Genomic DNA, 18,689 nt, shown 5'->3' with positions numbered 1-18,689 from the left:
GAAAAATCTTCGGTTAGCAAGAGAAGTAAAAAAAGGTTGCATTGATTCTGACAGTGCACGAAAGGATATGTACAATCACAAATGCTCTCTATTTTGATAGACGCGATAATAATAAAAGGGGCACGAGCAATAATGACGCCCCTTTCTTCCAACATTTTGGTTTCGACCCAGCTTGCGTCTAACCTTTACATTTCCCAGGTTAATTGAGCTGAAGTCGCAGACCAAGGGATTTTTCATGGCATGTCTGAATGGTCTCTCTATTTTCTTGGGTGGAGCTTTCTCAACCTGGGACGAGGCATTGGTATAACGCAATCGTATTCATAGTTCAATATCACCTTTCGCATTACTACGATTTTGACGAGACACCAGTGTTACCTTATACCTTCCGGAAACCTCTTTTCGCATCAACTGCTTACATTACTCTTTATACAATCTAAATGCGTTCTCACAGAATCAACATTTACATCAACATTGTGGGAGGAAGAGAAAATTGCACGATTTTCCTTTCTATATTTACACTTGGATTACTTAAATGCCTATTTATATCGTCGACATTGGTCAATGTCGGAGGCGATTCCAAGTTTATGTTTTGACGCTCTCGCCTGTTTGTCTGAGAAAAAAGTGAATGCATAGCTTTTACTAGTTTTACTCTCACCAACTGCATCTGCGTTATGATTACCTCGCCATTTTCTCATCGGCAATAGTTGTAACAAATTCATTGGCCGGATATTGGGATTTGCCATGATTAGGTAGTTAATGTCTTTTGCAACAGTACCTGCGACCAAATCAAAATAGCAAGAAAAAGGCACGTCAATGGCCAAGCCCATGTTATGAATTTCGTTGTGGTCAGCTTGTTCTATTGAGTCATTATTATTCGAATAAACAAGTTGTTGAGTAACAAGAATCACTGAGTGATTTCCCACTTCCACATAATACATGTGTTCTATAAGTTTACACAAATAAACAGAAAAATATATATGGGGTATTGACGTTCGATAAAGGTTTCTGGTAGTATGAAACTGGTGGCAGATCTAGGCGGGTAATAACTATTTGAATGAAGTTTGATTGGTACCTGTATTATATGCAGGTACCAATATATATATATATAGTTTGTTTCTCTCTCATCGAAATTCACAAACGATGATGTTATTTTCATACTTTGTTGATATTTTACTTCGTTCTTTGCCATCATCAATGACACCACTATAAACTGAAGTCATCCGCGTGTTCAGCTTTGAACTTGAAATTCTTTGAAGGCGGTTTACTCTCATTGCATCATTCTTCATTAGCAAGGACCTCTTCGATGTGAGTAATCACCGAGAAAATCCTTGAATAGTGTTCTCATAAGTGTCACTTCAATTTTACAAGATTGTGCCGACTAATTCAGTAATTATAATTTTAATTGAATTAGTGTGTATCTCATCAACATGATGATTCACTAATTCAATTCATGACACTGGAGGTATAGGGAGTGGTGGAAAAGTCAAGTTATTATATGAAGTCAAATTAATAAAATTATATGAAGAAAAGTGTACGCAAGTAGTTCATTCGTTATTGAGAAATTAAATGTTGAACGGAAATCAACAAAAGTAATATCAATGGCAACACAATCAACGGATAGAGTGTTTAAAATGACTTCCATCTAGTTTCACACAATGATTCATATTATAAATTCTTGCAGCAGCTTTAGCACATTCATTATTTCGATAATAGGTTGCAACAATTTCTATTCTTTCTCCAGTAGAATAAACCATGTTGAAACACAGTGAACAAGGATGACTGAAGAAGTGACGGTGGCCAACTATCTACTTTTTGTTCTGCGACAACTAGATTCAACAAAAACTACCCATAGTCCAGTCATTATAGTAAGTTCACCTCGGAATTCGAGATACCCAGCTGTAAGTCTGTAAATACTTGTATATTGACACCCTAAAAGTTGTCTCAAAACCTACATATAGTAGGGTGTAAGCAACTATTAAATTTCAAGGTCAAAGGTCACAAAAATCGGTTTTTTGCGCTTTTTTTGGAAATATCTCATTTCCTATGGGTTTTTTGCTATTTGTATTTATTATCAATATTGTAGAATACAAAATTCTCTACAAATTTTGTTTAAAAAAATGTTTCATACGGTGAACCGTTTTCGAAATAGAGGGCGGAGAGCACGCGGTCACAGCATCACTTCAGGTCAACCGGTGCCTCCGGTCGAAAACGCGCCATATATAGTTGATGAACTATCGATAAATCAATGATTATAAATATTTGTCAATTTTTATTAACTATTATATTATATTTTATCATTTTTTTCCTAACTTATCCACTTTTTATTCAGTATTAATTTATTTAACAACACTTACCTGCCAATGTAATTGCAGAATTGTTAATGAAAATACATGAATTATATTTGAATTTTAAGCTAATTATTATTTATAACTTCTTACATGATGAAAAAAAACAAATAAATTATGAATCAATCTTTTTATTAAAAAATATCATTGAATACATTTATTTTTATTGAAAGTAAAGAAATGGAATAAAGGGTACAAAAACTACAATTTATAATTTTAATCATCTTCTTCCTCTTCATCGTCGTCTTCTGGCTGCTGGTAAATTTCAAACTGGTCTTCATTATCGTCTTCAACGACATTTGTCTCAAGTTCTTCCATGATTTCGGGGTCAAAGGTTCCATATTCGTTAATGTCGCTCTGATATGGTAGAGCATTGAGACAAGCTTGCCCATTACATTGGCCACAAGCTAAAGAGCATTGCAAGCCCGCTTTCCTGCATCCGCATCGCGAACCACAACCAATCTTGCAGTTGCAGAAAATTGTATTTAGCAAATCTTCTGGAACAGGTGGTAAAATTGTCATGATAGGCTCCAGAAAATCGTTTCGCATTGTCCAACCCCATACCTGGGGTTCCAAATCATGTCCTAACCAAGTTTGAACTTGATAATATACACGGTTGAAATGTTGATGAGCAGCTGCACTTCTTGGTGGAATATTTGAAAGCTGCACAGGTTTATTAAGTTTTGTAGACTTGACGTAATGCATATAACGAAGATGATCGAGACTTTTCACAGATTTCGGAGCATTATAGACTGCCAATAAGGTTTGAGTTCCACTCTCTAATAATCTCTGGGCCGAACAATTTTCTTCCTCAAATGCTGCAGCTAGTTCATCCGAATTTGTCAATTGCTCAAAAACTTTTAAAAATTATTTTTTCCCTTTTTGAAAAGCGCAGAAGTTGTATCACAGCCACTTAATGCGTGCAGAAATAAAATATGTTTTTTAGAATGAGGATAATTATCAAAACTTTTAGTCGAGTATATCTCCGTTTTTACATTACCTTTCCCAACTTTTTTAAAGAAAATTTCTTGTTCGTAAGACAGTGTACGCCCAATTAAAATGACAAGTAAATCAATATCTTGTCCTATTATAACTGCAGTTTTTTCAGACTTTGATTCTTCAATTGCAGTTTCAACAATAAGAACATCCGCATCATCTCTGGCATGTTTAGTAGTAATATTTGCAGCTTGTAATTTTTTCAATTAACATATTAATGAACTTATCTTTTTATTTCGATTTGATAAGAATTTTTCTTGAGTAACTGGTACAACCATTGTTTCATCGAAACAAACTTCATACGTTTTTGAAAGTGCAGCAGGTATTCTCTGCTGCTCCATAGCTTTTACGTTCTTACTGTAGTCTGAATATCCGTCAAATACAACAATTATTTTGGAACTGTAATGCCTTTGTAAATAATTCATGTATTTATCAAAAATAATAGAAAAAGTATCTTCTCTGCTCCATACAACATGATGAAGAAGAAATCCGCCATCAATAATGAACGTCACATTATTTTCATTGAGAACAAAATCAATTGGGCTCGCGTTTTCGACCGGAGGCACCGGTTGACCTGAAGTGATGCTGTGACCGCGCGCTCTCCGCCCTCTATCTCGAAAACGGTTCACCGTATAAAAAAATTTTTCAACCAAAATTTGTTGAGAATTTTGTATTCTACAATATTGATAATAAATACAAATAGCAAAAAACCCATAGGAAATGAGATATTTCCAAAAAAAGCGCAAAAAACCGATTTTTGTGACCTTTGACCTTGAAATTTAATAGTTGCTTACACCCTACCATATGTTTTGAGACAACTTTCAGGGTGTCAATATACAAGTATTTACAGACTTACAGCTGGGTATCTCGAATTCCGAGATTCTTACCTAATTTAAGCTTAAATGACTGGATTACCAGTGCAGAAAAAACTAACAGTGTCGTCCATTTCAAAACGTTTACTACTAATTATATAAATTCTACAAATCTTGAAGACCTGCGACAGAGAATTATTTGGGAATGCCGATTTCTGATTCCGGACATTTTCAATAATGTAAGGAACGCTTTGGGAAGTAGACTGTATTATTGTATGGAACTAGAGAGGGGGTCATTTTGAACACTTTATAGGTTGATTGTGTTGCCATTGATATTACTTTTGTTGATTTCTTCAATACAGAAATGATAGAGGGACAAAATACCTTTCAAATGATGTATCACTCGACCCATTGAAAAAAATAGGGGGGTAGTTGCTGACCGCAGGGGGTTGAAGTTTCGGGTATGATTTCCATATCAGTATTAGTCCCCCTAGCTACTATCAAAAAATAAGGTTTTCAAAGTTTGCAGATGTTTCATATTCCGATAATAGAGATACCTACTCACATACAAGTGTAACAAATAATGCCAAGAGCTTCCTCATATTTCATAAACAAGAGGGGACACTTCCCTTTCATCTCAATAAGTGCTAAGCAACATATAACTGTTTTTCACTGCTTTTCTAATATTTTCCTTGAAGATTATTTCGACACAAAACATGCAGATGGCGTGGGTGTCTGAAAACCTATATTCAATGGAAAAGTTAGTCTTCAAATTGGTCTCAGTTACCACGGTGGACAGTATTTTACGGTCAGGAAATGTATCTAATGAGAACACTTTTATCAAACACCAGAATCAAAATTATTCAATTCGACCCGCTCTCTCACACTTTTTCACACTTAAATCAGAGCATTTACATTTATTCATATGGACTTCGGTAACTATTATGCCAATGGCTCAAAAACCAAAGAAGGCTCAGAATGTGGAGTTTACTACAGATCACTAAGCCTAAAGATTAGGTGGGTAATGGGAAAAAATACCAGCGTGGTTCAAACAGAATTGTCTGAGAGTATCTCAATCGCCACAAAAGAAATAACCAGGAAAGGAATTTCTGGCAAAAACATAACAATTCTGCACAGATAGCGCACAAGCCTTATTAGCCTTGAACAGACAACGTGTTACCTCAGGGCTAGTAATAGAGTGCCACCAAGATTTAGCCAAAGCCTCGGTAGATAATAACATTATCCTGAGGAGGATTGAAGGGGACGACAGGAGTAAAGTTAATCGCATTGCCGACTCTTTAGCCAAAGAAGCGGCTGGACTAAGAATTTTAGGACCCAGTGGCACCCACGGCCTGATGACTTCGACAATTGCGGAACTAGTCAAATGTTACACCCATGCTCAATCTTTAAAGAGATGGGATGAAATCAAAGGATGTAATCTTGCCAGGATCACCTTGGGCGACCCTGGGTAGCTGGCGCCGAAGGAATATTTGACGATGACCAGGAAAAACCTACGCTCGACAGTAGGATTTCTGACTGGCCACTGTCAACTAAGGAAACACCTCCATATCATGGGGCTAGTGGACACACCTCTATGCAGGCTATGTGAACAGGAAGATGTAACTGTCAGGCATGTCTTATGTCCGGAGTTTTCGTCAATAAGAGAGTGTGTGTTCCGCGAGTCTTGTCTCGCTACACCTGCCGATATGAAGGAGACATCTTCTAGTGACCTGTCCACCTTCCTGAAAAGGACAAGATGGACGATGAGCTAGGAGGACAACTCCTCGGGAGGAGGTTTCTTAAAAAAATGTCTTTGTTGCTAAAAAATGCGTTTGTTGATTAACAATCGTTTTTTGCAACTAAATATTAAAATTAACCAAGCGTTTTTTTAATCATAAATTCTATTGTTTTTTAAGGTTTTGAAAAAACTATGTTTTATTCTGTTTTTAATTGTTTATTTAAAAAAATTGTTATAAACAATTTTTTTTTCAATACTTTGTTCTATAATAAAAGTAACTATGTGTTTTTTTCAATTCATTCTATCATTCGCTCCTTCGCTTTTATAATTATAACTTTCAAACTATTGCAGTTATGATAAATATGCTTCAAGTCTTTTTTGTTCATTATGAGTTTATTAACAATTCAAGCCTTTTACTAAAGTTGTAGTCCTATTATTTATTTAATTATTGATCGTTATTTATTAAAAAAAGAAAAAATTTCAAGTCTTTTCAACATGTAACAATAAATCATAAGGATTTTATCACTTGCACTCTTAGTAGTTGTAGGATCATTAACATTTACTTATTGTCATATTTGTATGGAGTTTAAGAAAATTAAGTCATTCTGTTAATTTAATTTTAATGAGTTTACTCATTAACCTTCTTTAAATTTCTGATGCTCACAACTTTAGTAAAAGGCTTAAATTAATAAATTCATAATGAACAAAAAAGACTTCAAGCATATTTGTCATAACTGCAATAGTATCAAGGTATCACAATATTGAAATTTTTATAAAAAATAGAATGAATTTTTAAAAAACACATAGTTACTCTTATTATAGAACAAAGTATTGAAAAAAAATTGTTTATAACAATTTTTTTAAATAAACAATTAAAAAAAGAATTAAAAAAAAGTTTTTTCAAAACCTTAAAGAACAATAGAATTTATGATTCGAAAAAAAAACGGTTCCTTAATTTTAATATTCAGTTGCAAAAAACGATTGTTAATTAACAAACGCATTTTTAGCAACAAAGAATTTTTTTTAAGAAACCATTTTTTTTCTAAAAATCATGATTTTTTTCAATTAACATAATGCAAAAAAAATTTTCGAATTGCTTATAAACAATGTATTTGTTTATAATAAATTTATTAACAATGGCTGTAAAATATTTAAAAAATATAATAATTAGTTTTTAGCCATGAGACATTGGAACAATAAAAAAATTATAATTTTCAATTGTTAATAAAAAAATAGAAAATGACAATTTTTTTATTTTGGCAACGGTAATCTATTTTTTTGCCTATTAAGGATAACTTCACCATAGGAATAAATGCCAGGGTTTTAGTTTAATAATTATAGGGATTTTCATAATAACTTTCAATTCAGAAAAAGTTATTAATTAACAAATTTATAATTAACGTTAAAATTGGGATAAAAATTTTTTGACTGCGGATTATTGTTTATTGATGTATCCCAACATTACATCCCAGACTACCCGCTTTTGGCTCTATTTTCAGGGCTCTGTAAAAATTATAAATAATCGAGATACAGTTTCGGGAGTCGGAACTTTTTTTACGCAAATTCATTGATCTTTTCAAATCTTTTTTCAAATTTCCAAAATTTTGAAAATTTTCCGAGATATTAAGAAAAAACTTAAGCCCCATTTTTTTTTCACTTGATTGTTTATAACTTTTGTAATTTTTATCGACATGTTTTCGGACCTTTTCCTAAACTTTCTAGGCAAAAATACGAATCGAATGACACCTTGGTCGTAATTTTTGGACAGGGCTGAAAAATGTCACCATAAAGAGCTAAATCGATTACATGCGAACCAGACTATACTCTACAGATACAGATATAATGCTAATATGTTATTCTATTTCAATCCCGAATTGTTATAATAATACATTATTTTTTATAATACCTACTTAGTTGCCTAGATGCTGCTTTTTATGAAATTAGTAAACTGAAGGCCGTTTGTGATGACACTTTCAAATGATTCTGTTATCATTTACCGATCTCAACATTTTCATTTATTCCGTAGCCTTCAAGGCCTATTGAGTGATAATATAGACTGATATGGTTTATGAAACCAAGTATGTGGAACGTGTTCCTGAAATGAGTCATGAAAAAAATTTGAATATACTCTGTATAGTTTCTAATAAAATGAAATTACTTCAACATATTTCATCGTAGGGTTCATTCAAAACCTGTTTTGGTTTAAAAAAAATATGTAGCTCAGTCATTTTCACTAACCGCTCACATATGTATAGCAAATAACGAATTAAAATGAGTTTGTTGATGTCTCATAGTCTCTCATTTATAAATTTCAGTTGGACATGGAAGTGCGAAAATGGTCTTTGTACGAGAAGCATGGCCAAGGAACAAAATGATGTTTACTCGACGTTGGAGCTCTGTCAGCTGATGTGCACTAATTACCTAAACGTATGGCCTCACCCGACAGGAATTGTGAAGTCATGGAAAGATCTCGTTTATATAGATACTAGGTAAATATTCATCTGTATAACTGAGTTCGACAAGCGTCCCAATTTCGAAAATTCAATCGATGTAAATATTGCCTCTAGAAAATTATCTCAGTGACGAAGTCTACAAAGTTTAAAATACAGAAGATACTTCGAAAAATTAAACATAAAAACAACAAATTGAATTTTACTAACAGCACACTGCATACAAATTCAATAATACTCACAAAAAACATCAAAATTTAAAAAAATTATCGAGGAATGAATAACTTCGAATAATCCAGTTCTTTGATTAGCAACGACAGATATTTATACATTTTTAGTCCCTTATTCACGAGTATATCTCTACGAATCTCATATGATTTTTTTTTCGGAATCAATTGTCTCAAACTTCTTAATCTACTTGGAAAATTTTAAAAACTGAAGATGTGGAAGAAACAAAATACTTCATTACTGTTTTTCGATAATTGCTGTGAATAAATATTACTGGAGTTTTTTTTTCCAACAACAAACCGACACGTGTTTCGATCACCAAGTTATCATCTTCAAGAGGAAGATCAAACTAATCATACTTATTTCAAAAACTACACCTCAAAGATTTGATCTCCACAATCTTTATTTGAAATAGATCCTGCAGAATCTATTTCCCAGCATACCTCCTGATGATACTCTTACTTTAGTAATAGAATTATTGGATAAAAATAGAGTGAACCCAATCATGAAATGAGAAATAATTGACCTTCCGTCATTATGTCTCAACTAAAATTATTTTCAATTCGACAACAATATTTATTCCTCCTCAAAAGGTTTAATTATGGGAAATCCATTAAGCCCCATACTTGCAGACATTTTCATGGATAATCTAGAGAAGTCGATTACTAAACATCCTTTGATTAAGAATTTCTTGTATTGGCATAGATATGTGGATGACGTTTTGGTATGATTTACAGGTACTAAGAGGCAATTATATACTTTTCATAGGGATATTAACAAAATTCATGAAAACATTAAATTCACTATTGAAATAAACTCAATCAATTTCTTGGACCTAACAATTAGTAGAATGAACAACAAACATGATTTTTCAATTTATCACAAACCGTCCTATACGGATATTACTATACTTTACGATTCTACCCATCCTTATCAACACAAAGTAGCAGCTTATAATAGCATGATTCACAGATTAGTCAATGTTCCCCTTTCAATAGATAATTTCGATAAAGAACTTAATATCATCAAGCAAATTGCGGTAAACAGTGGGTTTAAAGCCGAATTAATAAACAAAATACTTGTCAAGAAAGTCTTCACGAGACGTTTTTCCCATTGATAAGGTAGATAATAAAAATTATACAGCTTTTACGTATTCTGGACAACCAACGGAAAAAGTGGCTTCATTTTTGAGGAATCGAGATATTAAAATTGCATATAGAACAAGTAATACTTGAGAAAGTTAGTTAAAAATAATAAAGACAAAACATCCAAATTCGAGAAATCAGGAGTATATAAATTAAAGTGTGTATATATTGGTCAAACTGGCAGGACATTTAGGAATCGAATCCAGGACCATCATACGAGCTATGTAAATAAGAAAACCAATTCAACATATTCAAATCATCTTCTAGAAGAAAATCACATATTTAATGGAGAGTTCGAAATTTTGCTCATAGAAAATAAAGGTTTGAAACTGAATCATTTGGAAGCAATGGAAATTAATAAACTTAAAAATTCAAACATCCTAATGAATGACCAACTAGATTTGAATAGATCACCATTATTGAACTTGTTTTCTTAAAAACCGAGGAAGAATTATTATTGATGTAGATGTGAAGCAATATGCTTTAGGTAATCATAATTGAACAGGTACGTTATGTAGAGGTTCAGGTAATTTCTTAGAGGTAGTCTCAATTATAGTTACCTGTAGTATATAAATAGTAATGTAAAGATAATTTGATGTACAAATCACTTGAAAAAGCTAATGTCTTAGCGAAACATGTGATATATTTTTCAAATAAAGTTTGTGGAGATCAAATCGTTGAGGTGTAGTTTTTGAAGTTACTATGGATCTTCATCAAGTAACGGCCGAATCAATCAGAAAAATAATCATACTTACAAAGCTATCCTTATTTATACCATAGATACCTGTTCCAGGTACCTGATTCTTAAGCGTCTAAAATTAATTTTACAATAGTGCCTTATCTACTAGTCTTAAATTAATTTCACAATATGTCCTGATGTAATAGTCAGGTAAATCTAATAATTGAAATATTGTAAGCTATATAAAATTAAATTCACAATATTGCCTTATCTACTGGTCTTAAATTAATTTTCCAATGTGCCCTTATGTAATAGTCAGGTGAATCTAATAAATAAAATATTATTTTATCAAGCTATATAGTATACTATTAGGTATTGGTTCACCATCGTTATTCATAATATTAATATATGTCACTGTTTTTCGAGTTTGAAAGCCGTGGATTTTTTTAATTTCTTCCTGACGTTTCGCTGGCACGAGTGGCTAGCTTCTTCAGAGGTTTAACCGTCAGGAAGAAATTCCAAAAAAGCCGTGGCTTTCAAACTCGAAAAACAGTGACACTGAAACCTCAGCCGCGAAAGTCTAAACCATTTTGTCAATATTATTATGTTTACTTATTTCTACACTCTCATAGGCATCTAGATGCATCTTGTTGCTAACTTGTCTAACTAATCATAATGAACTGTAGTCTATGAAATGATTTTGTTGTAAAATATGATGGGCGACTGCTGATTTTTCAGGTCTTCCATATTTTAAGTGTGCTAAGAATTCCCTATATCTCATTTCAATAGGTCTTTTTGTCTGTCCATAATACTTGGCATCGCAGTCCTCACATTTGATTTCGTAAATTCCAGACTTTTCCGAATTCTCGACTTTGTCTTTTGGACTTCCTAAAAGGCTCTGTAGTGTATGACTTGTTTTAAAAACCACCATCATATCTACCTAGTTCCTTGAAAATCTTACCAAAGTTCTTCGTGTATTGATGGTATGGAACTGAGATATATTTATCTTGGTTTTTGTCCTTTTTAAAAGCCGAAATTTTGTTTATTCTCAACCTAAACTTCTTCTTCCTTATTATGTCATCAACAATACTCCTCGGGTAACCGTAAGTTGCTGCTATTTCCTGTATTGTACGTTTTTCTTTTGTGAAACTCTCATGTGTGAAAAGTCAAAAGACGATGCACTAGAAAATTTAGCCCAGCACGTTTGTGCTGTCCACAGTGGTGTGAACTGTCAGACATATACCTGTACGTGCTTGTTTCTTTTCTAAATACATCGTAATCTAGCCCTCCTTAAGACTAGTAGATAAGGCAATATTGTGAAATTAAATTAAGACCCTATAGAAACACCCAATTTCAATGTTGCCGTATCTGCCATAGTTCAGGAAATGTTGGTTAAACACTAGAAAATTCCTCCTTTTTTTCGAAAAGTTGAAGATATCTAAAATGTTCATGAAGTCAATGAGTCGAATGAAAAAATTCTTTTATAAGTTTTCGTCGTGAAACGAATAGTTAAGTAATAAATTGACCCAAAATTATTATTCGACTTGGAAATTTCATCATCGTCAAATTTGACTAATAACTGCAAGTATTGAAAATATATGTAGAACATTCTGTAGCATACACATAAAATTGGTCACCAATGATAATTTTGAATAATTTAAAGGTAAAAAGTGGAAAGTACTCACTACTAATCGGTTGATGTTTGGTCGTAGTAGTACTAACATGTGAAAAATCGCCTGTTTCGAGACTTCCAAGCTCCTTCAACTACGCTGTAACAAAATGATCGCCAACGTCTCCAAAGACTATCGATTTGGAATTCTCCAATACCGAGATAGTTCGTTTCTTTTTTTTTCCTGAGCTTGCCTAAAATACCTTCTTCAAATATGTCACCATTTCCTAAGCTTTCATTATATCACGTCACACTCTTGATACAATAAAGTCATTTTTTACAGGAATATTGTTTTCCACTTCAACGGAACCATTGACAGCATCGATTTCTTAACAGAACTGACGGTTTACTTCAAAGATGAGTTGAAACGAGAGGAACCCATCGACTGTGATAAAGAGGTGTTCGATATGCATATTTATTTGTATCCCGCTAGTTTTGATTTGTCCTTAGATCTTGAAACAGATGAATCATACAAATTGAACTTGGATTTCAATGGTAAGTATACGATAAGAATATACAGAATGGGCCATCTAAAATTTGACATGGAGGTTTTGGGTACTAATCTTGCAAATTCGAAAAAACGCTCAGATAGGTCGATTTTTATTGGGAGGAGGGCAGTTTTTCCCCATTTACAGCGTCATCACTTCAACCCGGGAGCAGATGGGTGAACAAAATTGAGAAATGGTTAAAAATGCTGTTTCTATTTCTCATTTTTATGTTAAAATTGATATCTACATTATTACTAGTAGTGAGTGCCGTAAAGTGTTGCTGAAAAAACAATGGATTACACAACTGCAGAGAGGGTTGGGTTGATTGAACTGTACTATGGAAATAGACATTGTGCTGCGAGAGCCGCTGAACTGTTCAATCAACAACATGGGAAGAATGTGTCGCGACAGTGTGTTTTCGATGTATTTGCAAAATTTCACGCAACTGGATCTGTAGCAAATAAAAAAACGGCAAATCGAACCACCAGTAGCAAATGAGGCGACACAAGTGGCAATTCTGGGCCATGTTGAACTTGACCATACTTTGAGCACAAGAAAGTTAGCATTTGTTTCCGGGGTAACACGAACTAGCATTTGGCGTATTTTAAAAACTCACAAAATGCATCCTTACAAGATTAAATTAACGCAAGAACTGAATGAAGATGATTTTCGATCGACACTTGCAATTTTGCGAGTTGGTTAGTGAACGAGCGGTGGAAAATCCACATTTTGTTTTCAACATTTGCTTTAGTGATGAATGTTCTTTTTTTCTGAATTGCACAGTTAATCGTCATCATTGTCACTATTGGGCTGATTCAAATCCTCACATTTTTCATGAAATGCACACTCAAAGTCCACAAAAATTAAATGTATGGGCTGAAATTTTCGGTGACCGTAATGTTGGCCCATTGTTTTTAGAAGACAATTTAACCGGACAAATGTATGTGGAGCTTCTGGAAGATACTATTAATCCCCTTCTCACTGATATTATTGAAAATGATAAGAATTATCGGGATGATCTGTTAATATTTCAACAAGATGATGCTCCTCCGCACTATGCTCTGCCTGTTCGACAGTATTCAGAACATACTTTTCTGGATCACTGTATTGAGACACGGGGTACTATCGAATAGCCACCACGATCGCCAGACCTCTCGCCGTTAGATTTTTTCCTGTGGGGTCATTTGAAAAGCAGAATTTACTGTACTCCTCCTGCATCAGTCGAAGATTTGCGGCAACGAATCACAAATGAATGTCGCCAAATCACTCCAGAAATGCTCCACAAAGTTCGAGAACGTTTCTAGCAGAATCTCTATTATTGCATGGAGGCTGAAGGTGCCCATTTGGAGCATATGCTAACATGAGAATACAGTAAGTAACTTCAACTCTAAATTTAATATGGTTCTATGGTTCGTCCAAATTTTGAAAAGTGGACACCGTTGTTTAGAGAATTCCAAGATCTTTCAAACGATGTGCGACTCGCTTCCAGTTCCCAATTAAAATTCCAAGAGTTGCTCACCCCTCTGATCCAGGGTTCAAGTGACGACGCTGTAAATGAGGAAAAAAAACTGTTCCCCTCCCAATAAAAATCGACCTGTCTGAGCGTTTCTTAGGATTTGCAAGATTAGTACCCAAAACCTCCATGTCAAGTTTTCGATGACCCACCCTGTATAACTTCGATATAAACCGTAAGATGTAATGTAATTTAAAATGATCCTGAAGACTGTCGACGAGAAAAACATACCTATAAGAAAAGTAGGTTCTGGTGGATGCCGTATATCTGACAGACATTTATGCAGATGTTTGTCCTTTTAGTAGATTAACTAAAAACCGGATTCGAAGTATTACCTCGTAGGAAAGATCCTACTCAAACAGAGAATGCCTGATACTCTGACAGAATTCAAAATAAGTCTAAAGACTGTATCAAGGAGATATACATACGTAAAAAAATTAAATACAGAGTAGAAAAAAAACTACTTTCACTATTTTTTGACACCTTTGTACTTGGTACCGAACAAAAAATAATGTTACGTGAAAATCAACTCCCAATTGGTCATTTTCACCAATCAGTAACTGATTATCCAGATGCATTACTCATATACCCTCCTCAAAACAATTAAAGGATCTCTGCTTTGTAATGATTGTGTACAAGCATAAGTTATATGACCTTTGGTAGTCGACAACTTCAATAGGAAACAACAGAGGTTGTTTCTGTCTGTTGGCTTTGGATTAGTATAAATAATTCTTATCTTTTCGTAGACCTATCGAAACAGGAATGGAAATGAGCACGATTCCAAGTACTAACCAGTTGTCAATCGAACTTACATTTTCTGTTTGGTGCCTCTTGTTTACGTATCATGGCAGATGTTAGAAGATTCTTTCTGACAATTTTGTCACTAAGGGCTATCACATGAATTGAAGGTGGTAGTTCTCAAGGTTCTCAGGTGGATCAAAGGTTAGCTGTAAGTCAATCAGTGGTTTCAAGACTTTGTAACCGCTACCAATAACTAGAGACTGTCCATAGGAGGCCAGGTCAAGGGCGGCGGAGGTCCAAGAGGACAGGTTTTTACATCTAAGTGCCCTCAGACGCAGATTTTCAACAGCTAGGGAGCTACAAATAAGCTTAGTCGAGTAACGAGCACCTAAATTTCTGACCAGAATGTGCGAAATCGACTTCGGGAAAGTGATTGAGATCTAGAAGACCAGTCCAGGTGCCTCGACTTACAGCACGTCACAAAAGAGAAAGAATACAGTTCGCTTAAACACACAGACATTGGTAGCTAAGGCATTGGCGTAAGGTACTCTTTTCTAATGAGTCTAAATTCACTATTTTTGGAAATGATGATCGGGCCAGAGTATACAGAAGAATGAATGAACGATTTTTCATCGGCTGTTCATCTTGAAGAGTCCCATTTCGATGATCGTACAGAACTTGTAGTCATCCACAACGGATCTCTGACCACCAAAAGGTACGTTAATGAGGCGTTGAAAGTTCAGATACGTCACAGAGCAGAAGCAGGAGAGCACAATTTCATTTTTATGCACGATAGATCCCGTCCCCACGCTGCAGGGATCGTGCGTCAGTACTTACAAGCCCACAATATCACTACTTTGGGGTGGCCCGCTTACAGCCAAGACCTGAATCCCATCGAACATGAATGGGATCAATTGGGAAAAAGCATCCGAAGCCGTCAAAACCAAGTCCCCACTTCGATTGAGCTGGAGTGGGGGTGTTTTCCTGACGAAAACATCAGGAGTCTCATGTGAACCATGCCCCGGCGAATCCGAGCTTTCATTTCTGTCCGAGGAGGAAACGCAAGAAACTGAGCCATCAATTGTGACACAAAAGAAACTTTTTGTTTACTTTCGATTTCAATAATTAGAGAGTTTTCATTTTGATAAAAAATTATTCAATAATTCAGCATGGATTTGGGAGTTATTTTCATTTCCTTTCAAAATAATGTAATAGCAATAAGTTTTTTTTTTCTCTTTTTTTACTCATAAAGAAGGTATGTTTCAATTGTTTTCAGGAGTGTATAAACCAAAATGATTCGAAATTATCTTTTTTTCTATTTCCAGGTGATGAACTCGACGTGAATATAACTGCTCCAACAGTATTTGGTTTGAGGCATGGATTAGAAACACTTCTGCAGCTTGTTGTGCCAGACGGATACCAAGAGAAATGTCTGGCTACACTCAGTAATATCCAAATCAGTGACACTCCCAAGTACAAACATCGTGGTCTTCTTTTGGATACAGCAAGAAACTTTCTCTCCCTTGACACCATTAAGATTAATATTGACGGTATGGCTGCCTCCAAAATGAACGTTCTCCATTGGCACATCACCGATTCCCAGAGCTTTCCTCTGATGTCGCAGAGGTTACCAAATATGACTAAGTGAGTCCCCCGGTTTTTGGTTTCAAATTACTTGCCAAATATTTGAAATAACTGTGAAAAGTCAGAAATTGTTGATTATCCAGATGCATTACTCATATATAAGCCAAAATGCTTCAGAATAAGCAATCAAGTCAAACAGTTACAATTTTCTCTGGTCTGATGAACTGGTGTGTGGAGTCGAGAAAGGGTTCTAATGTTTTCTTGACATTTTGTAATTTCATAGAAATACGATAACATTTTTCAAGAAAGCCACCAATAATATCTCGAGAACTCTCAAAATTAGAATTTCAGTTAAATTACAAAATCGTTGCTTTAAGAATTTTAGGACCAAGTGGCACCCACGGCCTGATGACTTCGACAATTGCGGAACTAGTCAAAAGTTACACCCATGCTCAATCTCTAAAGAGATGGGATGAAATCAAAGGATGTAATCTTGCCAGGATCACCTTGGGCGACCCTGGGAAGCTGGCGCCGAAGAAATATCTGGCGATGACCAGGAAAAATCTACGCCTTACAGTAGGATTTCTGACTGGCCACTGTCAGCTAAGGAAACACCTACATAATATGGGGCTAGTGGACACACCTCTATGCAGGATGTGTGAACAGGAACATGAGACGGTCAGGCATGTCCTGTGCGAGTGCCCGGAGTTATCGTCAATAAGAGAGTGTGTGTTCGGCGAGTCTTGGCCTACACCTACCGATATAAAGGAGATGTCTCCCAGCGACCTGTCCACCTTCCTGGAAAGGACAGGATGGACGACGACCTAGGAGGACAACTCCTCGGGAGGATGTACAATGGGTCACATGTGGCCTAAGTGCGTGGGCTTACACTCACCCTCCCTACTCTACAGATACAGATACAGAATCGTTGCTTGAGTAGTTTTCAAAATATATAAAAAACAGAATTGTCAACTTCTGTTTTCTTGCTTCAGGGCTCTTCATTTTTGAAGATACAAAATGATTAAAGAAGATTGATTTTTCATTCAGTTTTTTTAATATTTTTAGGAAAAAGAAAGAAGATTTGGGAATGAAAGGTTTTGGCTTTCTGCTTTTCCTTCTTTATAGAAAAAATGTGGAAATCTTACAAAAGAAGGAATAAAGCAATCATTTCAAAAAATCAACTATATTCAAAGATGTGTTTATCATGTAAAGAAGTGACTTTCAGAAACAAACTGGAAAAAAACCCTTTTGAAACAACTACTTTTGAAACTACTATTTCTATATGAACATTAGATTATACAGAAACAGTTTTCCTATTCAGTTTGCACCTCAAACATTCTTCATGGAACTGATCAGATATCATTCACAAGATTGCTACACAATACATGTAAATGAAAGAGATAAAATTTCACTTACATGCAACACTGTCATCCTCACTGGTGGACATCCGATGTTTCGGAATAAGACACTTGCCACATTGCCTCTTCAGCACCAATCTGAATATTATTTTAAAATGAAGAACTCAACTCACTCATATAAAGATAGAGAATTAGAAAGTCAAAAATGTTTCTTCTCAAAAAAAAACGTCTATTCAGCTTCATGACATTTTTGAAAGGATCTCAACTTTTTTTTTTACGAGCTGTATTTTTCTCTGTGAAATTTTATAGCCATTTTCATTCTGCATTCGGTTATATGTCACACTTGATATATTACCAATAGTTTCGACGACCATCATCATGGTTCAAATAATGAAAGAACGGAAAATAATACGGACCTGATTCATTTCTTCATCATAGATTAAGCTAAAAAAATATAGATCTAGACAGCTGATTAACGGAAAAACAGAATTTTTCTTTAAATAAAGGTACCGGTAGAAGCATTCTACATTTGTTAAAGTTTTATAGTATCCAGTTTATTTTTTTATATTATCTAATCTAATCCCATTTAGATACCGTCTTTTTCGATTTCATCGATATTAAAAAACTCTTTAAGTTAGTGGTGCATGACGGTGAGGTGGCGAGTAAAGAGGCCACCATTATTTTTTTGACAATAATTTCGTTGTGAGCACCTCTTTTTCTTTGGCGGGATGGTATCCGGTTGGGTTTGTGTGAGTTGTTTGTTTCTTGTTCCAATTATTCGATCGACTGACAGGTGGAACGATGGTTCGAGCCGAGAGGCCTGACGATCGATTTTCACTGCCTATATTCCAAACCGTGTTAGGAGAGGGTTATCGTTCGTAGGACGGTGACAGCTGGTTAACGGAAAAACAGATTTCAACACAAATATTTTCAACAGACATTT

General features: G+C 34.8%; 1 protein-coding gene across 1 annotated transcript in view; it reads left to right on the top strand.

The window, feature by feature from the left end:
- Positions 1-18,689, top strand: part of Hexo2 (beta-hexosaminidase 2) — a 37,069-nt gene that overhangs the window by 10,693 nt on the left and 7,687 nt on the right. The window contains exons 3-5 of the mRNA XM_074172522.1: positions 8,207-8,380; positions 12,346-12,557; positions 16,130-16,448. Of these exons, the coding sequence (XP_074028623.1) occupies positions 8,207-8,380; positions 12,346-12,557; positions 16,130-16,448 (705 nt within the window). The remainder of the gene's footprint in view (positions 1-8,206; positions 8,381-12,345; positions 12,558-16,129; positions 16,449-18,689) is intronic.

This window comes from Leptinotarsa decemlineata, unplaced genomic scaffold, assembly GCF_025532065.1.
Source record: "Leptinotarsa decemlineata unplaced genomic scaffold, Ldec_3_MD MMD2_tig00000133_RagTag_RagTag, whole genome shotgun sequence".
Lineage (NCBI taxonomy): Eukaryota > Metazoa > Arthropoda > Insecta > Coleoptera > Chrysomelidae > Leptinotarsa > Leptinotarsa decemlineata.
Note: the sequence above shows the minus strand (reverse complement) of the source record. Positions and strands in the feature narration are given on the sequence as shown.